Genomic DNA, 25,040 nt, shown 5'->3' with positions numbered 1-25,040 from the left:
GTTTCAATTAATTTTTGTTATTATTTTCTTTTATTTTAATTGCCGTCGTTTAAAAATGGTAGGATTATTATGATTTGTGCTGCCTGGCAAAAGAAAACCGGGCCGCGACTGGGGGTCCCCTCTGCCATGGGACTCCCCTCGATCACCATGTCCTCAGCCGCCGTCCTGACGTACCGGGTGGCACTGGTGTGGGAGCCTTACATCTTTATTTTTTCTCTAATAACTTAATTCTGTAAGAGACCGTATTTCTATTTTTTTTTTACCCAGGCTGCTGGCGCCTGCTGCTCGGGAGTTTCTAAGCACCAATGTGAAGTAGCAGATGTTAAAATGCGGACACGTTTTGTGAGAGGGCAGATGTAACTCGGTTGCAAGTAGTTGCTTTTTATACTGGTGCATGCCTGCGATGTTTGCGAGCACCCTTCTGAAGGCATGCAGACATCGAGTACTGCAGGCAAATGTTATACGTGTCTGTCTCGGTAAAATACATGACGCATGTACAAGGGAGCGCCTTTTTTCATTTTTTTGTGTGCTTACCATATCACCTTGTCTCTCAAGGACAGCACATTGCTAAAATGCAGGCAGAGATTTATTGGAGGGACTGAAAGGACTTTACTCCTCCTTCTCCTCTCCCCCTCAGCTCACATTTCCTGCTCCTCTGGCATCTCTTACACTCCACCATGAGCTGGAAGAAAGCAAGCAACAGAGCTAGGGGAACATCTTGCCCCCGCTCTGTCCCTTGGCATGTCTGCTCTGGCAGAGAAGAGGTGCAACTGCCTTCATTACTTGCCCCAGAGCGGAGGCACTTTGTCTCAATCACCACATCCACCGCGTTGTTCTTCCTATTTCTTTTCCCCCCTTCTGCAATGTCCTGATAAACAGCCTACAACAAAACCTACAGAATAACAGTTTTCTTCCTTATAATGCTTTGAGATTCAGTGGATTCCATGGATAGAGATGGCAGTAGCTGTGCCCTCATCTTGGGGATTCATAGGGACTCACATAAAAAAAATTTATAAAAGGGAGTCTTCAGAGTGCCTCAGTGAGTGCTGTCATGCCTGCAGTATGTACTGGAGCATCCAGCCAGAGGCTAGCTTCAGTTCAGAAGCGCTGCCATTTCAGCTGGAAGCCAGGACTTGCTTATTGGACCCTGCTTCTTGGCACAGCACTGTGCCAAAATGACTCTGCTACCATGAATTTTGAAGGAAGTGTGGCTCTGCTTGGTCTGGGTTTTTACCATTGTACTTCTTTGCGTAACACAGCTGTGCACCAACTGCTCAAATTCCTGTTTCTGTCTCATTCAGAATTCTGATTTCATGTGCCACTTCAGAGAAGGAGATTTTGGCTCCTGAGTCACTTAGGAATCTTTAAAAGTTTTATCCTTAGCTTGCTTTTACCTATCTAAATGAAATAATAATTACTAGAAATAATTCCATGAATAGTTACTGAGTATGTATACTGACTTGTTATCCAACTGGAGATTAAAATTCTTACCATGCTGTGATTCTCACAGTTAATAACTATATAATATAACTGGTATTAGACCTAACTTAATATAGTGTTACTATGCTTATAATAGGTGGACATTCCTCTTCAGAGTTAATTTTCAGGATGCTTATAAACATCATGGTCGGTTTATTCCATTTACTCTCTTGCTTTGTGGTGAATAAGACTTCAGTAAAATTATCTGTACTCAGTATGTGCCTATAGTATCATCCAATCATGTAAAATCAGGGGCACTATTTTTAATCAGACAAAATAATTGGTACTAATCTTGAAATAAATGGTGCTCCTGAGAAGCAGGAGCTCCTGTCTTCTTAGGAGCACCATCTGTGTGGCTCATATGCAATCAGCAATATTTATATTAAATGCTATATATTCTGCCTCACCTACTGTTTGATTTCTTCTGAGTCTCATCCTATGAACCAAAATGGGAATCACAAGACCCAACTTCTGACAAGTTGTTTCTTCCCTCGGTCGACTGACACGTACCTTGTTAGTGCATCTTTCTTCAGCACTTTTTTCAACCCACAGAGTTCATGCTAAATCCGGTCTGCCCAGTGCACGGTCTCCAGCTCCGTTTTTATTGTAATCTACACATAGCTTTTTATATATCCCACTTATATGTTATAAAACTTTGCTGCTTCCAATATCACCGTAGATTATCCCCAGAAACACTGTTCTGTTCCTCATTTCTGAGAAGACTACTTGGTAATTGGTGGGGTGTTTTTTTTTGTATGCTTGTAAATGGCAAAATTTTACTGTACAACATTCTCCTAGCTTAAAAAAAAGTAAAAATTGAGCATACATTTTTCAGATTGCCATTTTACTAACAAATATGCTTTTCTTGTTCTTTCTTTTTTTCTTATCTGGTAAGGGGTTTGTAAGCAAGCTGGATGAATTCATTTGCTGGTTAAATGAAGCCATGGAAACAACAGAGAATTGGACTCCTCCTAAGGCAGAGACAGACAGCCTTAAACTGTACCTGGAGACACACTTGGTAGGACAAGATTATACTACGATTGCTATCAGTAATTGAAGTGTTCTGCTGTGCTTTTTATTTGATTATTATTTTTTAATTACTGGTGTGCATCTATATTTTAATGTAAGATTTGCAGCATTGCAGTTTAATGAAAATACCAACAAATTTATTCTCTGTACTTGAAATATGTACTGATAGCTTTCTAAAAATTAAATTGAAAGCCAAAATTACAATTCAGAAATTATCTCTGAAATGGTAACAAAAAGGCAATAGCAAAAGGAGAAAATGTTTTTTCTGCTGTTAGCTCTGAGATTTTGACTACACTAACATTAACAAAACTCTTACTCTGGAGGAACTCTTATTCTTTCTCCCAGAGTTTTACCATAGTACAGAGTGCTTTAAAATATTTGAAATAATTAAAAAAATTGCTGTTCAGTTCTGTTGTGTAATTAATACAACCGTCACTAACCTTGTTCTTGTGGAAAAAGCTGAAACACTGTGTGAAAGTAGAAAACACTTGGATGAATGAGCTTTTAAGTATATTACAGGCTAGAATTATAGACTGAGAAATGTTTAATAAACCTCATGAGACTTTCACTGAATTATTCCGAGAGTTGTTTCTGGCTATGAGGAGGCAAAACAAAGACCTGAATTAAACCAGGTGTTAAGTTCTCAAAAGCAAAATTTTACATTATAGGTAAAGAACAGAAATCAATGTTTGCTTTTCAATGGGTAGGTATCTTAATAGGTAAACTATCTAGTAAAAATGAAAAATAATAAAAAGAATGAGAAATTAAGCTAAGAAATTCCCTCTCCCTCTTCCAAAATCTTAGGTTCTTGCGAGTATGAATTGGAAGAAAACTTGGTGATAGCACTGTTCTGAGCCAGTGAGCTAGACACCCCAGCTAGATAAAACAGTGAATTAGCTGAACCTGCATCAGGGCGTCAGCCCCCAAAGCTCAGTCTCATTTCCAGTCTCTGATAATCTGATGGTGAAAAATTATTTGAGAGTCCCAGGAAGTCACGTGATACATTACGGGAAAAAATATCGTTCTAAATCCTACCGTAATACTGGAGTGACCGTTATTAAATTAATTAAGTATACATTAACCACATATACAATTAGAACCAAACTGAAAACCATCTTCGGTATTTCGTCTCTACAGAAAACTCTCTTCTGTCTTTTGTTCTTAAATATTTCTATTGTAGTAGCGCCTGTGGGCAGCCATTAGATTAAGTGACCATTGTGATAGTCTGTAAAATGCATTATGAAGACAGTGCATTTTTACCTTACATTGCCACAAAATTCAAAATCTGCAGGGTTTGGATTTTTGCCTTGTATTGCACATGCTTGGTCCCATGATTCCCGTTGTGTTTAGAAGTACTCTGAAGACAGAGCACATTGTGAGATCAGACCTCAGAAAGGGCATTAGTCATTTCAATTTGTTTTCCTCTTATTCTGCAGCGTGAAACTTTTGGAGAGATGAGTTTTTAGGAGTAGAATCGCATTTTTCCCTCTTGATTGGATAAAAAGAGATATATTCCAACAACTGAGTCTCCATCACAGTTTCTATTTCCCCTTCTTCCATGGGCAGAAGCACAGTAGCTCTTTCTCAGGCAAATGTCTCCCAACTTTGCCTTGTGGTTTTGTGGGAGATGAGGCCAAAACCATCTATTAGACTGGAATGTTGAGTAGTAGTTCAGAGGCAACTCCTTTGTTACTGGAGATAGCCAGAATAAATGAGTATGTGGAAACCCTACAACTTCATTTTCCCCTGGAAGTACTTAGGCTCCCAGCTGTACTCTATATATGCATATCTTTGGGGTAAGAAAACCTTTGTATCTTTCACGATAACTATGTAATGAAACATGGTGGAGTTTTTGGTTTAGTTCTGTAAAGTAAATTGTCTAAAGAACAGTTTCAATTGATGATACTGTAAATATTTTTATGGCATATATAGGCGGTGAAAAAATCAGTGCGCAACCTAAAAAAAAGTAACCCTGACTTTTCTTCATGCATTTCAGAAAACATATGCTATTACACTCATTTTCTATACAGCTCAGTTTAATTGTTAAAATACAGAGCACTTCTATAGTGGGGAAGATACTTATTTGTATTAATTGGCTTCCCAGCTTTTCAGTGGCATTTGTCTGTCAGAAATCCTAATCTGTGTTTAAACAGAAGTATATGAACTTCAATTCACGTTAAGCTCAATGCTAGAATTTTGTTTGGTTGAGTGTTTTAAGACAAGGCTGATCAAGGTCTTTGTGAGGGTACTTATGCGGTTCATTTTCTCCTTTTGCCTCTCAAGTTATACATGCTGTCAGGTTTGCCTAAGATTTTTTTAAGTAAAGGGGGCTTTGTACTTTATAAGTTTAGATTCCAGACTTATGGTATCATAGTACAGACACCGGTAGCAAACTGACCTGGAAAACAAAGAAAAGGTGTTGGTTCTTTTCTATATATTGCATCTGCACTAGCAAGCCTTATAACTATGATTCCTCACTGGTGCAGATTTTCTGGTTGTAGGAGGAGTGAAAACTCAGTGTAGATTAGTATTTTTATTTTTATTAGTAAAGACAAAGCCCTAGCCTTTGGCACAATTTATCAATTTCACCACCTGTGATATCGTTTTCTTGGAAATATGTTTGTTGCAATAACAAAATTAGTGCCATAAAGAGACAATCTTTTGCATTCCTGAATTAAATCTCTGCTGTCAGAATTTAAGAAAGGAAAATATGGGAGTAGGAGAACAGAAAAATGTACTTGTTCTCTTTCTCATTATTTGCTCTGAAAAGTCTTGCAGAGGAGACAAGGACAAGGTTGTGAGCACCCTCCAAATTTTTCAGTGTGTAAAATTCTTGACTGTCATTTTAGGGTCCCAGTGTAAGTTGTTGATAAAAGACTGAATTATAACGTCTCCTCACTCAGTGTCAGTTTTCTACATCTTTGACATTTCGAGAAATGGTGTGGCTCAAACAAAGAGAATGTGTTTATTAAAAACTCCCACAGAACCACCAGAAGAAACCTACAACATTGTCATGGTTCAAGCTGACTGCACGGGCCGACAACAAAGAACCATGCAGTCTCCCACTCACTCCTCCCCCCACCCCTATCTCCATAGGGATGTGGAGGGAGAAAACCAAAAAGGCTCAAGGACTGAGATTAAGGACAGGGAAAGGTAATAATATACTATTTAAGATGACAGGTAAAAAAACCACAGTAGACTTAGGGAGAAAACAAATTTAATTTACCACCACCATTTATGGAGCAGGATAGTGAGAGGAATACATAGTTAAATACAACCTGATCTTAAACACACTCCTCCCACACACACCCCTCTCATCTTCCTGGCTACGTCCTCCCGCACATCAGTGCAAGGTGGGGCAGGGAGTGGTGGGCTTGGTCCATCTGGCTATTATTCGTCATCCGTAGTAGCTCCTCTTCCTTGAGAAAGAGGGCTCCTCACAGTCTGTCCTTCATGCCGTGTGGTTTCCATCTCACAGGATCAATCCTCTTCTTCCTCGTGAGTCCCTCAGGGCCACGAATCACTTCGAGCACGTCCACCACTGATGCTTGGTCTCTCTCCCCTCTCGCATGGATCTCTTGACATACCAGTGCATCCTGGATGTTCTCGCCACTGTCGATTCCCTCAACTGGCAGGCAATGATCTTCCTGCCGTCTCAGCTACCATGAGGCTCCAGGGAGAGGTTCTGCTCTAGCAGCCTTCTCCCTCTCCTGATCCTCCAGGACACTTCTCCCATATTTCTTCTCAGCAATATGTTCCTTTGTTCTTCTTTCACCTCCCCTTCCTCCAGCAGAAAAGCTCCCTGACGCAAAACACAGGACAGATTAAGATGAAAGGAAACCAAAAGAAGTAGAGAACAATGGGATCACCTCTTAAAAACCTTGATGTCAGGGGCCCTGACTGGCCTGGCCCTGGCCAGAGGCAGGTCCAACTTCTACCTAGGCATGGGGCAGGCTCTCAAAATCTCACGAGTCATCCCCCAAAGCTCTACCCCGGCTTCCAAAAACCCCACCAGACTCAAATCCCTGACAAACATCAACTTACTAGAATGCTCACGTGTGGAATCAAATCTTTTGAATAGGATGGCCATGCAAGTCTCAATTTCAAGCATCCTTGCACGATATCTTCAGCTTAAATTGATAGAACCCTCCAAACTTTTATTCTAGTTAATTCTTATACCTGGTCTGGCAAGATTGTCCACACAGGATGTTAATCAGCACTTTGAAGCGTGTGAGTAGTATCTGTGTATCAGTCTTGGCCCAGCAAGAGCTGCCTGCAGGCATCTCTGCAACCATCTGAAGGTCCCACCTGAACAGCTCCTGAAATAATTAGCAAAGCACTTTGTTGTGAAAGTGGAAGGCAGTCTCTCATCAAGTTGGTCTGGTGTTCCAAATTAGTCCTTTATCTTGAACTGTGCAGAGACTACCTGGGGAGTTCCTGGTTCACCCAGGGAATTAATGACTAAGTGCACTGTGTCTGCAGATAGGAACTGCCCTGATACCTAAATACACCACAATTACAATTATTAACTGTAGGACAAATTGAAATTTCATTCTTAAAACACCATTACTGCTTAAACTCCATAGGTTATGCCATGATGAATAAACATATGATTTGGGTAAAGAGTATGAATTTTTTCAACAAATTGAAATGTAGTCTACACCTGGGAAGTGTGCCTAAGTAGAGAATCTTCAGCTCAGAGGACAGTTTTCTTGCAAATATTAAAACCCAGTTCCCCGATTTTCTGCAGAAAAGAAGTTGCTGTATGCTTCATTTTAGATAACACTAAAGGATGAAGCTATCAGTGAAAATGCTCTCAGAGACCGCTGGAATAGTGACTGAAATTATTCTTTCAATTTTATGGACCTTCACAACTGAGTAACATCAGTGAAACTTACTTGGGAGCTGTGTGCTTCCCATTCATATGGGAGGGCTGACTTGGAGCTGCAACCTCTTGAACTTCTGGCACTCCTGCAGGCAGCCACCCAAGCTAGCAGATGCCAAAACCACTGATATGTTTTCGTAAAACAGGGCCATTTTTCAGCAGAAATCTATTTTACCACAAAGGCGTCAGCACCACAAAGTGATGCAGATTTTGAATTTTGTGAACAATTAGGCTCAAATCGCTTCCTAATGAAAAGATACCTTCACTGACCTTACCAAAAAGGAGCTTCTGAAAATGGTTTCTGAGACACTTTATCTTTTGTAGCTCTTGTTTTCTGTTATTCTTGCCCATTGGCACGCTGATCAAAATCAGCTACTAGCAGACTCTAAGCATAGTCTTGGTGGTATGCAAATCAGTTCTTATCAACAACAGTATCCTGAAGGCAGCTTATGAGCTAAAAGCATCTGTCTAGATGGTAGTACTGTGCTTGTGAAACCAGACTTTCTTAACAGCTCAACAAATAAGAATTCACCATGTTGCTCTTGACCATTTTAGTTTTTGTAAAACAGACATTTTAGTTCTCTTTATCCCTGACTCAGAAAGATATATTTTAGCACAGTAAAGAAGTAAGCTAGCAAATGAGGTAATGTGAAGAACCACCAAGGAAAAGGTTTAGACAAAAGGAACTATATAAATTTGCTGAAGCCTAGGACTTCCAATTCTCTAGTCTTGCCTTTTTTCCCCTTTGTTTTTAACACAGTATTCTCTTTTCTTTTTGCTGCACATATTTACTGTGGTGTGCTCTTAGGTCTTCTGGTCAAGCCATTTCTGTGTCTGATGTCATCTTTATAGCTAGGTCATACAAGACTTTAAAATAGAAACCTACAAATGAAAAATATCTTATTTTAAACTTTTTTTAAATGAAACTTTTAAAATCCTTCTTCCATTATTAGTAGATATTGATAAACAATATTTTTCAGTAGAGATAAAATTAGTTAAGGGAAGGTCATCTTAAAAATTTGGAACTAGTAGTCAGACAGTTTTGTCCTGACTTATTCTTCACAATGTCTGTAAGGTTAAAATTCTGAAATCTTGGATACAGGGAATGTGTGTGAGAGAAAAATGATAGATTTTGCATTTTTTCTTGAAAACCATCAGAGGTTCCTATGATGATGTACTTTCTTTAAGAGTAGCTATTGCCTTTTGCCCTTTTGAGTAAGACTATGGCTGTAACCTGTCTAAATTTAAGTTTGGAGGAGAGCGTATCATAGAATAATTTGGGTTGGAAGAGACATTTAAAGGTCATCTAGTCCATCCTCTCCCTGCAGTGAGCAGGGACATCTTCAACTAGATCAGGTTGCTCCATCCAACATGACCTTCAATGTTTCTTTGGGCAACCTGTTCCAGTGTTTTACCACCCTCATCATAGAAAATTGCTTCCTTATATCTAGTCTAAGTCTACCCTCTTTTAGTTTAAAAGTCTGCTAAAAAGTCTTTTCCTGTCTTTCTTATAAACCTCTTTTTAAATACTAGAAATAGCAAATACTAGAAAATAGCGAATGCTTTGATAGAGAAAATAGATTGTATTGGTGAAGTAATAATGCTTCTGTGATGTATCATGGTAACTGATCATCTGTTTGTAAGAAATCTGCTATGTCTGAAAAAAATAATTATTTTTATTTCCCTGGAAAATCTGATTTTCTGAAAAAAAAATGTCAGTTTAGAGAAGTATCAAATACCTGTTCTCATTGAAAAGAAGGTTAAATACTCATTCCTTGTACTAATCTACTGGCTGTCTTTGTGGTAGCAGTGGTAACTGTAATTTTATTAAAGGTGTTAAAGCTTCTGAAATAGCTTAGCTATGTACTGTATGGTCATTTCCAATGCCCATGGCAACCAATTTAGATTTCTTCTTCAAAATACACAAATGTTTCTGCAGGATAATGGTGCTAAGGAGTCTGAGCACCATGAGTGGACTAATTTCTTGCTCATTTAAAGGCCCTTGTTTTGAATTTGTTCAGCCTATTGTTAGTTTGAATTTTTGAATTTTATGCTGGCATATTGAAAGATATTTTGGGTGTGTATAGGTTCCTGAATGTGTGTCCTCTTATGTAGGAAGCAGTCTGAAGAATATACTAATAAGAGATATAGACTAAACTCATCAGATTTCAAATAACACAGGCAAATAAAAGGATTTGATAGGAAGTAAAACATCAACCTTAAACAACGGGAATGCATGTCAATTGTGACTATTATTCAGCTTTTAAAATCTGTAAACCCAACCACCTCTTTGTAAGTCTTTCTGTTTCTTGAGTTAAAGTGCCCAAGAACATCAAAAGGAAATGTTACTGTAACTTAATACATTCAGCTATACCTGTGTCATAGTCTGGAGCCAGAGACTGTATAGTTGCTGGTAGTGGGAAAAATAGAGGTTTCTAAACTGTCTGGACTGTCCTTTTGAATTTCAGTGACTTTTTTTTTTTTATAAATAACAAAAAAATGGGGTTTATAAGAGAAAATCCAGGCATATATCTTGCTAATTACAGTACTGTTGTCCTGCCCAGTATAGAAATACTGTACTTGATCTAAAATTGCTTCCTATAAAGTCATGCAATGAAGAAGAGCTGACACATCTTTTTCTTTTTTTTTTCTCGTAAGGAGGAGGAGTGGGCTGTATTTATATTCCTGCCATCACAGGAACAGGAGATCTGTTATTAACAGGTGTCTTTTTAATGAAGGAAGGCACTGTCCATTTACTCTCCTTCCATTCTGTTGCAACCAGCTATTGTCACACAGTCCCACTCTGGAGGTTTATTTTGTGCAAGCCTGTAGCATTAGTAATAATTTCTTAATAATTTTCCCAGAGACTGAATAATTTAAATACTGTTAAGAGTACTAATTTTTTTTTAAACCTGTCTTCCAAATTTGTAGATACCTAAACTTGTGTATGTACTTTGTACAGCTGTGAAGAAAACAAGGATATTGCGTTACTTTGGGTTTTGATAGGATCAAACCCTTCCAGGACTCCTTCGCTTCTCTTTGCTACGACCCCAAATTTACATAGTTGAGTCCAAGGGGATCAGACCCAATAATAAGAGCACTGTTGGTCCTGCCTGTAACATATTAGCTGTTAACTAGCTCCCCAGGAGGCTGTCTGAGCTTTCCTAGCTCTGAGACCTGCAGCTCTCTCTGGGCAGGGGAGTCACTGAGCCAGAGGTAAAGTATGCTAGGACATCATCCTAAAGTGGCTCTGCTGCTTCTACTGAAGGAGTGGGGAAACTTGTAACATCCAAAATCTAAACTCTATCACCTATAAGGAGTTTGCAATCTTTTGATGTACGTATATGAGCAACTTTGATCTGTGTTTCAGGAACAACTGTACTGGTCAGTTAGTTTTTGTGGGTTTTTTAATTCATTATGTTTGAGGTTTAAAAAAGTTAGACTTTTATTTTCACCGATATCCAGGATGCTTTTAAGCTAATGTTTATTGCTTTGAAGAAGGGAGCGATATTAAACACAGTGTTCTTTTACATGCAACAATATAGAGAGTGGTGTATTCCTCTGAGCACGTATTAGATAACTGATGTAGTTTTCGTAGAAAACAAGGCTAAATGCTGTCATAGAGCACATTGAAACCCAGATTGTTCAGACTTTGAGAAATGTTTAAATTTGTTTGCAATTGTGGGTGAAACTGAACAAAGCAGTGTGACTTGATTTGGTAGTGTTACAAATATTTGTACCCTCTCAAGTCTCTGTAAAACTCTTGGGTGTGGAGGTATCCCAAAACACAGATACTATAAGTTTGAGTGGTGAAAGTTGGGGATTCCACTGAGTCCTTTGTGTGCCTGGCCTACAAAAGAAATTGTGTGCAGAGGATTCAGTGTCTATAATAATACAATTAAATTGAACTGCCGATATAAAATGTTTTGAACTAACTTAATCAGGAAATTTATTTTAAAAATATACCTCAGATTGGAAATAATTAAAAGAACACAGTGCCAAGATCTCAAAGGACAAACAAGCATGCTTTCAGCAACATGTAAACTGTACTGGCTTTTACTTACCTGCCAAGAGCTATGACCCACTCCCATGGGTTCTGTGCTATGTCTCTCGGAGGCATAATATCATTCACAGTTTAAGTACTAGAAGTAATAAAATAGCTGTTTTTATTTTGGTGTTTGCAATGCCAAAGCTTTCAAAAAATATAGGAAATTCAGGGCATGGATGGAGGTCTTGATTGGTAATTGTTTTTCTTTGCATCTCCTGTGATATTTTTTTAATGTCTTAATTCTACAGATGAATTGAATTAATACTTTGGGATCTCAGTCTATTAGATATATTTTGCTAAGAAGGCATTTTAGTTCACCTTTAAATTGCATAAAACCTTATATCTGTACATAATTTTAATAGAACTAAAATCCTTCGGGGATGATTCTCAAACCACATAGTTTTATTTAGTGCAAGTGAGTGCTTTTGAGTCTGTAATTTTGTAAATCTGAATTTAAATAATATATATATATATTTTCCCTTAGTAATTCCGTATTTGCCAAGGTTACTATGCCCCATGAATTTGTTTGAATCGAAATGCTCTTTTCTCTTGGTTGACTTTTTCTGCGTGTGGTAGGACAATACAATTTAGACATATTTTGATGAAATCACTTCCAGGCATGATGGGTCCCCAGGTGGAAGAAGTGTACTTAGAAACATGTAAGATCAGCCAGAGAAATACCATCTTGATAAAGGAGTCATAAGGTGGTGACTTCTGCAGATTATTTCGCAAGTATCTCAATAAGACAAGAAATGATCAAGGAGAGTTATATAGGGCGGACTGGATGTGCAGCTTACCATGCTTATGGGAAGTTAGTAGTTGTTTCATTGTAAAGCCATTTAGCCTGTGTGCTTTCCTCTCTGTGTTCTTCCACCCCATGTTGTCTCTTCATAATAAAAATCTGGGATTCAATTTAGGAAGCCTCAAATTAACTTTTTTTAAAACCATGTAAAAAGTTTAGACAGACAAAAGCTAAGAGAAATTTGTGTAATGAAACACACAAAAGAAATCAGAGTTGGCAGCAGAATAATTTTTGTGAGTTCAAAATGTTAAATACCTGCAAAAGTAGCCACTATGCCTTCTAACCTAAATCTGAAAAATAGGCTTCCTGGAGAGTTGGACTAACTTTCTCCGCATCTAAAATTATGCATTCAGGACTTGGCTAATTTACCTAAGAGATCGCAAACACAATGAGGACTAGGGAAAAGAAATCAGGAGACATGAAGTATTTAATGTGAGGAAGATTGTCCTATTTGTGTTTAAGAGGTAACAATGGGAAAAAAAATATTGCTTAGTACTGGAATGGTGGAAGCTGTGACATAGAAGAGAGGGGTGAGGTGGTTTTATGAAAGTACGAGTTACTGTAGGACTACTGGCTTAGAGCCTGCCCCTTTGTATTTAACTTTGCTGGCCCTCACAAACTCTGTGATGTGTGGAAGACCTAAGCTACTGCTCAGCTGGCCCATTACACTGTAGTCCGTACTCCTTTTTACCCAGTATAGATTTAAAGTTCTCAAGGGATCAAGGCTTTCATTGTTTCCCTTAGGGGATTATTGCACAATCTAATAGATCTGACTTTGGGGGGAAATTTCACTGATAGTTATCTCAAATTTTCTTAATTCCATTAGTCCCATCTACTATACCCTCTACTACTGCACTATGCTAATAAGTCTTCTTTCTGCTTAGTGTCCAGACTCATGGAATATAAGTAGATAATAATGGCCCTTTCACTTAATCATGAGTTAGTCAGTCTTGTTTGTTTCTTATAGTCTTCCATCATTTCAACCTTTAAGCATATTTTGATTGCTCTTCACTAAACTCCCACTAGTTTGTCTCTTTGTAAATGTGCTTGGTACTACCAGGCAGTAAGTACATTCAGATCAAGTGAAAGGTGGAGAATGCGTATCAGTGATCAAAAGGGGTAACATCATTCCCAGGGTTGCTACAACTATCTCATTACTAAACATTCTGAATTCAGAATATTCAGTTAACATTATGTTTAAATGAATGATAAACTTACACAAAGAAATTGTCTGAGCAGTCAACCCATCTCACATCTGATCTACATGTACGGTGGCACAGTGCCAACATGAGATATGATTATAGGATTTCAGCAGTGAGGTACCCAGATCAGTTTTATGTCAGTTCCAAAGAAATTTTAGATTATGACCCAATATTCTGAATCTTCATAGACAGTGATATTATTTTTGCCCATTTTTTTCTCCTACAAATGCCAGTGGAAAGAGTTACCCCAAGAGTCACCCAATAGATTACTGTCTTTTAAATGTTTCTCATTGTTGCACTAGCAATTCAATCTTTAAAAATATCTACCAGCTCCCATTGTTTACAGAAGGAAATAATGTGTGGTTCATTTAAGAAAGGTGATGGTCATTTGATATTAGGCATTAGAGATTTTCTCAGCAGTTGGTGATAATGGGCCCCTTGGCCATCATTGCTATAAGGAGGGTATATTCTTGGGTTCAGGGAGAGAAAAAAAAAGATCCTTGGTGGGTGTTGCAGCTTCAGATTCACCATGTTCTCTTTAAAAAGCAAAGGCAGAATCTCTGCTATTGTGAGAATAATCAACCTTGACTATAGAGCTGGTTAAAGCACTTCCATGGTGCTTGTGTTCTGTTTCACAGGTGGAGTGTCACTCAGATAGAAATACAGCTTAAAAGAAAAGGAGAAAATAATTAAAAAATCTTTATAGTCACCTAGGTTTTATGAAAAGTATAAACAAAGGAGATATTGACTGGAACCATTTCACATGTAACATTTAATTCACAGGAAAACATATCCTAGTGACTTCTAATACTAAGTAGGCTTTTTATGCCAAATGAAAAATGTGAGGCTTTCAGAAATAAAATATTTCCCTATTATTAAAAATTCAAATAGTTTGATGATGTATTTGTAGATGTAATTTGTGAAATGCACTGTTTCATGGATGAGAGGATCTTTTTCCATGTACAAATTGCATATGAATATCTATATAACCATTGACCAATTAATTATGTATTTAGTATTATTTCGTTAGAATGCTAAATATATGACTATTTCTATGTTAATATAAAGGCAGCTGACATGTTATTTTTTTAATTTACTGAATGTCATTGGTAGGTAGCGTTCAGGAGTATAAAAAGAGCACTATGTTATTACATGGCTTATTAGGATATTAACTCAAGTACGTAAAAAGTAGACAGTGACCAAACAGACATGTCCTTGCTGCAGAGATGGATAGGTCAAGACACAGGTTGTGTTTTACCAGATTACAAGGATTTGCTGAGAGGGTTGCAAAACAGTGAAAGATTGCACATCAAAGCTCAATGTGTACACACTGTGGAGATAGCTACCCAGTAGAAGTTTCCAAAATCGAAGTATCTATAGACGTAAAATAAATCATCAAGGGAACTTCAAATAAATATTTTTTCAAATAATTTTCCTCGTCCTCAGTTGTACGACAAATAAGCGGGAGAGATTATTATATGCTGGAGAAGCACACTCTTGTTTTTCAGAGCCCAGTATACATCAGGAAGTGCTGCTTTTTTTCCCCACGGAGGTTCTGCAACATTATTGTCCGATGGATCAATTGGCTTCCTAAAACAGCTTCATTTTGTGAAAGCTGGCTGCCTTTGCCCCGTGCAGTCAACAGAAGATAGCACTCCTGGGGCTTTGTACTTCCACTTCTGGACTCCTTATTTCTGTTTATTTTCAGTTCTGCAGCTTTAATAAAACTGCATGGCTCCTGCCTCGCTTTTCTTTCATGCTAAATAAGAACAGCTGATATTTATACATAGGTGCACGGTGACTGAAAAAAAGTACAGAAAATTTCGTGAGGAAATTTTGCTTCTTGAAGCTTGTAAACTGCATTATATACACTGTAGTGTTAAGGATGACATTAATGTGTTGTTTAAAAAGCTGCTCTCAGGCCAATGCACATGCATTTTCCATAATGTATATGTGCTCATGTGTGATATTTAGATTGCTCCGTAGCTGCAAACATATCTGGAAAAATGGCTTTGATTAATTGACTTCCCTCCTTTCCTCTCGTCAGATGCAAAGTCTCCATTCATTATCAGGGAAGATCAGAGGAGGAGGGGAGCAGGGTACCTGGGTCACACACTGTCAGAGTTACAATTTTCCAAATGCCATAAGTAAATAGTAGGGAACAGAAAATATCCAGGATGCAAGAGGACCTCTGTGTTTGAAGGTCCTCCTCCATTCCAAATATTTGGTCTGATTTTATCTTTAGCTGTGTAAATTTGCATCTCTCCGTTGTGTATACATGCAATACTTGTTACATCTTCAACTCCATCTCCCTTCTTCATGTGCCACATTTTCAGCCACGTGTGAGGAGCTCACTGATTGAGGGCTATTCTTTCGAGTGTTCCTTGTCCGTAGGTTCCTTTTTCTTAGGAAATTATCAGCAGTAAGAAATGATATATACATATATAGTTCTAAAGCCAAAAGTCACACTTCAATACACCAACTGACAATTTCCTTCACTTCTGTTTGCATTTATACTGATATGAATGGTTCCCTCCTTTTGATGCCTCTGTGCCGGTGAGGGTTTATTTCTGCTAAATTTCATGTATGTTCACAGTATTTGTGCCACGCATAATTTATCCATAAAATCAGAATTTTGCACAAGGAGAATATTGCTAGTCAAAACTCAAAAGTTTGGCCCATCTTTATTCATCATATTTTGCTTCTTCGGTTTAACATTATTACTGGTTAATAGGTGCACCTGAAAAATCAAGCTGTATTGTAGTATTTGGTGCGTTATGTTAAATGAATCTTTTCTAGGACAGCAAGTCTCTTTTTCTTCCCTAATGAAAAAGAATACCTCATCTTTTCCAATTTTCCTATCAAACACATCTACATCATCTCGAGACACTGTCACATCCAGCTGCATCTATACTCAACTTCAATTATGTGAAATTACACGACCTACTCTCAGGTCCTTTAGGTTCTCTTTTGCTGTGTGAGGCACACGCATAGTGCATTTCCTGTGAAGTGCATGATTACAAACTATTCAGTACAAGCCTGTTTTAAGTAAACAGTAAATTAAATATTGTCACTGCCTGTTCAGACGTGCTCTTACAAAGGAAAAAGAACTTCTAGATTTGGGTTCATAAAAACTCTAGATTTCAGACAGGACCAGACATAAACTAGGCATCCTTTTTTAACTTCTCTTGGCTGACCCAGTCATTCAGCAGCTGTACAGTATATTCAGGTGCCTATACAAGGAAAATTGGGCTAGACAAAATGCTGAAGATAACAAAGTTCTGTTTATTGCTCTTTGTTTGAATGAAGAATTCTCAAAAACATTCTGTCACTAACTGTCAAATACACTGCTGCCTGAAAGACTGTTAAGAGCCTGTGTGAGCAACATACCTCTTTCAACCGTGACAAATACAGGAAAAGATCATCATTTTATTACAGTTCTGGCAATATTATTTACTGTTACACCAATCAGCCTGACTACAGCAGTTATGAAAGAAAGGAAATGGTCTCTTCCCTGAGAAATTAGGGCTTTTGAGTATTTTGGGATGTCTGCTACTTCAGTACTAGCATGGTCACTCAGTATTTGGAGAAGTATAAATAAGTTTTATAAAAACCAGAAGGTACAAATGTGCACTGGCAAAATTTCCTTTCATCTCTGCCAGTTAACTCATTCCCAAGAGAAGGCAAAACTCTCTTCTTCCAAGGAGCCAAATACTGTTTTCATTCATTCCATAGACATTTCAAAGAAGAGTTGCGTGTCTGTGTTCAGGGCTGCACATGATCTATGATTAAACAGCTCAAGTACCACTTTCTTTATTGTATTTTGTTTCTCTTTCTTACACACAAGTATGAGTGAGAAGCTCTGGCAAATAATTCAGCAATTTCTCCAAGTTATCAGTGGTATGAAATGGCATAACATATAGTAGATCATGTTCCTAGTTCCTTTCTCTATTACTAGATGTTAATGCAACTTGTAGAAATGAAAAATAAAATTAAAAAAAAGAAACAAATTATTTTAATCACTGTTAAGATGGAGAGCCTTTGTAAGCTAGTAAAAATATTAGTGAAAAAGGATAAAAAATACTCGCTTTGCAAATTAGGAATGCAGAGATCTAAGGCAGTCTGATTTGTTCTTTGAAAATGGATATGAGAGTTAACTCAGAAACACAATATTAATAGATTTGTATGAGTGCACATAAGGCCAATATATTCAACGCTGTAATTTTTTTATGGCTTCATAAATAGTGCTATCACCAACATTTGAAAGAAATCTGAAAAAAACAGCTCATATGTGGTGGCATAAATTTAGTGTATTTTATAGAACACTGTTACTCCAGATATAGCCTACGGGTTGTGACTTTTCATAAAACCTAATGAATTTCTAGATTTGTCAGCTGTTTCAACACAGATGCACTTTGCTGATCTAATGGAAACATTTTGAGCCCAGATCCAAAATATCAATAGCTTTTAGTGTTGCAAATTAGTTTGGCTATTGGGTAAATGAGGATGTAGTTCTTGATAAAAAGCAGCATGTAATTTTGTACGTCTGTTTTATGATAACTGCCTCTCCGATGTCTAATACTGAGGTTTTTTCACTCTCTTTTTTTCCGTTTCTTTCTTTTTTTTTTCTTCAGAGTTTTAAGTTGAATGTAGATAGCCACTGTGCTTTAAAAGAAGCAGTGGTAGAAGAAGGACGTCAACTTCTCGAGCTTATTGTATCTCACAAATCAGGTAAACCCTTCTGAAATATTGCAAGTCTTCATGTCTCCGGACTATTAAAGAATGAAGAAGCATTGCTGTAAATTACTGCATATATTCACTTCCTTATGTATTATTAATATTTACATTATCAGATTGACCTTCAAGATTTATAAATGTTTCATATACTGCACACAATGCAGTGATACTTATAAAATGAAATACTGCCTGCAAATAGTCTGTTCATTTTATTTTGGTCTTGCTGCTCAGCTGAGTTTCAATTGAAATCACATCACTGAAAACTTCACACTGACACATTCTTTGATGTAGGTGCTATGGAAATAACGTTAAGATAATGAATTAGGATTTCAAATATATATATGTATATACATACTCTGCATGGGTAATTGCATTGGTAAAGCTTTATTTTGCCACTTAAACTAATTCTTGCATCGACTTTAATATATTTATGAGGAATAGATTAAAATTACAAATACCTTTTTCCTTTGGTTAGACTTGTCTTTTTCTGCAGAGACCTTAAATCAAGAGGAGGGGGAGAGATATGGCGATTTCCCTTTCTCTATCCCCATCACCTGCTATATTTTTAGATGTTTGCATGCCTTAGTATGATAATAGTGTTTTAATCAGCATATACTGCTATGGAATGCCATCTTAATTTTGGCCTATATGGCATGCATTTCATCCACGTTGAAGTTATCCTTTGGTCTACTGCTTTTTGATTATGTTATATATTGCGCCTCTATTGTTTCACAGCATCAGACAGATCTCTGAATAGTGAAAGCTATAGGAAATTAGTAACTTCTATGTATAGTTCCAAAAAGGTATAGAAACCATAGCAGAGAAGGGTGGTGCATGTCATCATACACTTAGAAGATGGCAATGTGTAAACCACAGAAAATATTTGCAGGAGTTGGAGGTGAGAAAAGTGTATTTGGAAGATTATGAAATGTTTTGAGATAAAGACTAGATATGAGAGGGTGAGATTGCCATAGCATTCCCTACTGAATAGAAATCACGGTTTATGTGGGATTTGCCTTTTCTTGAAATTGTCAGCTGAAACATAATCAAAATTTAACGTGATGGCACAAGAAATGTTTTGACCTTATGGCATTGTTTTGCAGTATGAATAACAGTAATGCTTGGGTTTGTTGCTGAGAAAATACATTAAAATCCTTGATGCATTTATCCTTTTAAATATCCCACTAATTCTTTGAACAAAGAATAATATTTAAAGATGCAGTCAAGTTTACAGCTTTTACTTTTTTCCCCTTCATTTTGGAGAAGGACTGAAGGACATGCTGCAGATGATTGCAAGTCAATGGAAGGAACTACAGAGGCAAATCAAACGGCAACACAGCTGGATTCTTAGGGCTCTGGATATCATCAAAGCAGAGATACTGGCTACTGATGTGTCTGCGGAGAATGAGGAAGGGACTGGGAGCCCTAAGGTAAGTGGCTTGAAGTTTGCCTTATTTCCTCTTATTTCCGTCTTCTTTTGAACTAGGCACCACTGAAGTTTTCTTTCCACCCTAAGGCTTTTCATTTCTACTGGGTAAACTTTTTTTTTATATAAACAAAATGAAATGCCTTACTCTGAAACAATAAAAAATCTTAGAACTTTCAAGTTTTCTACTAAGACCTGTCTCATTGTGTGTAGAGGGGCATGAGGGGGAACATAAAACATTTAGTAAACAAAACATAAAGCATCTTTAACATGAATAATCAGAATGGTTTTAAATTGTTTTGTTGCAACTATAAATCACTATAATCAGTGCAATCACTCAGCTCTGACATCCATTAGCCGCTTGGTTACAGCAAATTAACAAAGAAGAGAGAAAGTGATTCATTATCTCATTCCTGTTAATGACTATCAGATGCATTGCTTAATTAGCGGATGGCCATTGTAGTGGGAAGAAGGTCATACGCCTTTTCACAAATCTTTTTGCTCCGGGTTTAAGTCCTCCATAATAGTGCATGTGTTAGTACTTTAGGATTGAGGTATTGACACCTATCATCATTTTGTGGATATTAATTATTAAAGAGGGCTACACAACTTACCCATTGCTAAACTTAATATTTGTAAGAGCATTTCAAATACAAAACTTGCTTATTCAAATTGGTGCAAACAGTGTAAGGATATTACTCGCAGTAGAAACTTCTGGCCTAGGGTCTATGACTTTTCATTATTGTAAGTAGTAAGCAACGGTGGTTGGAGGAGGGTGAATTGGAAGCTGTTGATTTTTTCCAGTGTGTTCTAAGCAAGAATATGAGCAGAGCAATCTAATAGCTCAATGTCTTGGCATACAGCAGGCTGAAATTTATAGAAAAATTCAAGTTTCCTGTTTCTAGAAATAACAGAGTTGGCTGTGCTGGGTGTATTTTCAGATTCTGATGCCAAACAATTCTTTGCATTGATATTCAGTGCTTCCTAGAGAGTAATTTGTAGTGATTCTTGGCCAGGATTACATGAAATGTTCTGGTGTTTTCTTACCATAATTCTACACAGGGAGAATAATCTGAGAGATCGTGGTGGAGGAGCCAAGGTTAATAATGAAACAAAAATACAGGTAAAGACCTATACTCAGGAAATCAAATTTGAACTGATATCCCTCATCATTTGCATGGTGGAAAATAGCTATTACTTCAGGAGGTAGGCAGTGGAGCAGCACTTGGTTTCATAGTTAAGTCTGTTAAAGTAAGCAGACTAGGTCAAAGTTAAATGTCTATCCTGCTGATAATATACCCCTGTATCTCTGAACAGCTTGACTCATCCATAGCCAAAAGTCTAACTGCTTCATCAAAATTATCGTATAAAATGTGTTCTAAAATCCAGCTTGATTTTGCTAAGAAAAATATGCAATCCCTAGTTTGGAATAATTGTATTCAAATATTTTCTTGAAAAAAGGGAGAAATGGAAGCATGGTTTATATTGCAGTAAATTTGTCCTATAGGTAGGTGGTAGCTCCTTGCCCTGTGCTTATCATCATAGAGATAGGAACCTGAAGCAATGCTTTTGTTTGTGCCTACAGTTAAATAAAAGACAAGTTGGCAAAAAAAGACCAAACCAAAAGTATTTTCAGATTGTTTCATTAATTAAATTGTACCTCTGTATGATTCTTTTCAGTATGGGCAATAGTGCGGTCAAATGCCACCTACTTCTTCATGCTGAAAGATTAACTAAAATTAAAATACAGTTGGTAATATATCTGTAGATTTCAGTTTTCATTTATTTCAGAAGCCAAAAGGAACCTGAGAAGTATTCTAAAAAATCTAAAGATTATGTCTAGAGGGTATTTTTCTTTTTGCCTTCTTTGAGATACTACGGGAACAGTGTTGGTGTTAGAAATCTGTAAAGAAATAGGAAAAGGAGAAATTTCAAAGACCCTAAGAAACTTTTCCCTTAGGACTTTTAAAATATGTTTTCATAGTGCTATGGCATATTTTATGCAAGCAATGGAGAGCTGAAGGGAGGGGAGAGCATTCTGCACTCTCTAAATACTTTCTCAACATTTGTGTTCCAGAATTCAGATTTGGCCTATTTTTTTTTTTTATTTTATTATATATAAGTTTCATAGTGGTTTATAGTGACTGCTATAAAAGACTGAAGGGATTTTAAATATTTCTTCGAAGGTATTGCCTTCTCTGTGCTGTCTTAGAATAACAGTGAGATCTTTAAATATTTACTAAAACTATTATTCTGTCATTTTTATAAATAAACAAATTATTACTGTATTCAGCTTAAATTAGAGAATAAAAGGTTTACTGCCTTACCCCATTGAGATATACCTTTAAAAATAAATCTCAGAATTGCCATGGTGCATTCCAGCAGGTACTGATCTAACATTATGAGTGGTAAACATGAAATACGATATAGCTGACTTTCTCTCAGAATCCTAAGGCTATTAGCTAACAGTAGATGTTTTCTCGTGATGGAAATAGTAATATTCTAAAATATCTGGAAAATATGGAGGAGTGTTCACATATGTGGGTGTCTTGTGTTCTTTAACCTTCTGGAGATGTCTGAGACCACTCACTTTGCAACTGATCTCTTTATAATTGCACCGCTTCTCCATCGGGAAAGGTTTAAGGCATTGGGTCTAATACTTAGAACATTGAAATCTGACTGAGTTGTCTCAAGTAAAAAGCACTCTTGGGAGGATGGTCTTTTTAATGGATTTGTCTGTGGGTTAATGGTAGAAGCAGTGAAATTTTGAAGAATATTAGAAGAGACAAAAATACCTTTAATAAGGTCAACATAAAATCACAGGAATAGTAGATGGCTCCAGATAACAGAGTTTAAAGTGTTTAAACAAACCTTTATATAAAGGCAAAAAGAAAGACAGTGTAATTTCCTCTTGGTAAGTAATTAAGCATCCCACACTTCCAGGATCATCTCCTTTTACAGTTTTTAACAGCCATTCTAAACAAACAGTCTTCAGTACACAGAAAAGTGATTTTCATGAAAAAAAATGAAAGCTTGATGAAGCTCTTGAGCATCTTACCAATGTCTGGGATTTAAAGAACACTCCTTGACAGAGTTTTATCGTGACACTGGTCTCAGACCTAGTGGGTGGACTAAACATTGCAGTTCAGAACAATTGTATCCTGCTCAATGTTTTAATATGAGGATGAATTTGTTAAATGGACAACAAGATAGAGCGAAAGTTAGAGAATGATTACAGTCCTTTCTTCCTTGCTTCGGACTTGTAACTTGTCTTGGCCATCCAATCATTCCATTATGAGTACAACATTTAGATTAGTACTTTGATACAAATGAATATAGAAATAAAGTGTTTTGCCATCTTTTTGGTCAGTGCAGAGAAATATATTTGTGAGTAGATGTTTTGCTTTTTCTCAGTGTCTTTTATCAGCTCTGGATTTCTAATCTGCAGACATCAGTATGATGCATTTACTGTAATATTAAAGCCAGCACTCCAGTATTTTTTCTGATGTTTTCCATTATTTAAAAACAGGGAATGTCTATCACTGGAACAATCTTAAATACCTTGAACAGATAACGGAGAGCGTGATTTCAGAATCTAGTGTTTTCACTTACATAACCACTTTGAAAACTGGGATTTTACTGTCCAATATATGCAATTGGAATGTTGTATATATTATTGTGATGGTCAGTGCTTTGACATTGTCAAGTGGCATGTGTAACTGGCCTTTGTCCTCTTCTCCTTGAGTTAGTTGCTTCTAGTGAAAGGGCAGGAATATGCTAGAAGGATCTTTTTACTTGAGTTGCTGAAGTTTCTTAAGTCACAGGATACTTTTAAAACTCCACATCTCAAAAAGAATTTAATTAACTTACAGTCTCTCTTTCTCAGTCTTCCACATGGATAAACTCGGGATCAGATGCATGCATTCAGTCCTATGTCTTAATGTTCTTAATATTGTGGAATAAAACGTCAAGTAAATAGCCATCAGTTCTTCACTAACAATTTGAAAGATAATGAAGTGGAAATCAGACTTCCATCTCTAACAGACATGTGGAAAGGGAATTTCATCTGGTGCTACACAGTCCATCCTGGTCTACGGTTATCTCACGGCTTAATCAAGTCTTTTCTTGGAGAAGAAATGTACAAGGAAAGTTGGTATTCATGCTTTAGCAGAAGTATTTTTTTTCTAGACAAGAGAGAGTTTTATGCTATAAACGCAACACCTTATAGGTCAGACATTAACCTATTCCTTCATTAAAGTTTCAACCATATTTATCCAGGCTTACTTCCAGTATCAGCAATTACCATTTGCTGCCTTAATTCTTTGCAGTTTCAGCTGAATGTCCTAGCCTCTTCTGTTCAGAACAACTGGATAGCTTTGGTCACAGTTAAATAGTTAATACTTTTCACTGGCAAATAAAATTCCTTATAATCCCTTGCAAAGGATTTCTATGCCAAAGATTTCTTGTAGTTAGAATAGAAGGTTCTGCTATGTTGCCATTAAGGCATAGCCTAAATTGTCGAATATTTAAAATGTTGTCTGTACATAAATAGTATTATTGTGCCTAGCAGATGAACAGTTTAAAATCATTCCTGTGACATTTCAATTCTGAATCTTTTGGAAATCTGGAAGTCTAGACTAAAGATATTGAGATTTCACTCTTAAGTACAAACAATGCCCGTAATTATGCCCTATTAGGAAAAAATGTATCTACAGTTATTATTTTGTTTGACTTTAGATCTTTTAATATGTGGCATTACAGTACCCTTGAGTTGTCAGCTTCTATACTAGGGGTTTGATGTGTGAATGAGGTGGTCAGATAGATAGAAAGGGTAGTGGTATTTACAAAATACTTCTGTAAACCAATAGACAAAATTTTGGTCTTGCAAGAAATAAGCCTGTGTTTCAGTGTTTTTACTAGAGCAGGTGAAACACAATGAGTTTGTTTTATATTAGCTGTCAACAAAATATAGGATTGAAAACATTCGTTAATCCAAGATAATCAGAATAAGCTCTACTGATGTAAGAATGAAAAGAACCAAAAAAGAAATGAGAGGGAGACTTTTTGTGCAGCTAGACACTCTAAATCCTTCAGTTTGGTAGTTTTTAATACCTTGCTTTATAAATTATCTGTTTTTAATCTCACAGACTTCGCCTAGAATATGCACAGACTTAACCATCATTGTAACAAAAAGTATCTTCAGGAAGGATTTAAGAGGTGAAACTATAATTTTACACACCATTTCAGAGTGGATGAATAAAAGGAAACAGAAAGGTGATTTAGAATACCTTTAGCAGAAGTAGTAGCAGAAGCTGGCCTTTGTAAAAGGACAGCTGGAATATGGAAAATTATGCTTTTAATTGTAGGAATAAGAAATACAGATGAGTGGGATCTGCTGAAGGTTATCAAAGATGTGATCACGACAACTGGGC

The 25,040-nt window shown here is 36.9% G+C and overlaps 1 protein-coding gene across 1 annotated transcript in view; it reads left to right on the top strand.

Annotated features, from left to right (window-relative positions):
• Positions 1 to 147: 147 nt before the first annotated feature.
• The window catches only part of LOC104272375 (A-kinase anchor protein 6-like), a gene marked incomplete at its 3' end in the record, with an annotated part of 74,518 nt that continues 49,625 nt past the window's right edge, over positions 148 to 25,040 (top strand). The window contains exons 1-4 of the mRNA XM_009867351.1: positions 148 to 186; positions 2,375 to 2,497; positions 18,080 to 18,176; positions 19,449 to 19,612. Of these exons, the coding sequence (XP_009865653.1) occupies positions 148 to 186; positions 2,375 to 2,497; positions 18,080 to 18,176; positions 19,449 to 19,612 (423 nt within the window). The remainder of the gene's footprint in view (positions 187 to 2,374; positions 2,498 to 18,079; positions 18,177 to 19,448; positions 19,613 to 25,040) is intronic.

The sequence above is a fragment of the Apaloderma vittatum genome, unplaced genomic scaffold, assembly GCF_000703405.1.
Source record: "Apaloderma vittatum isolate BGI_N311 unplaced genomic scaffold, ASM70340v1 scaffold914, whole genome shotgun sequence".
NCBI lineage: Eukaryota > Metazoa > Chordata > Aves > Trogoniformes > Trogonidae > Apaloderma > Apaloderma vittatum.
This window is presented reverse-complemented; position numbering and strand designations above follow the sequence as displayed.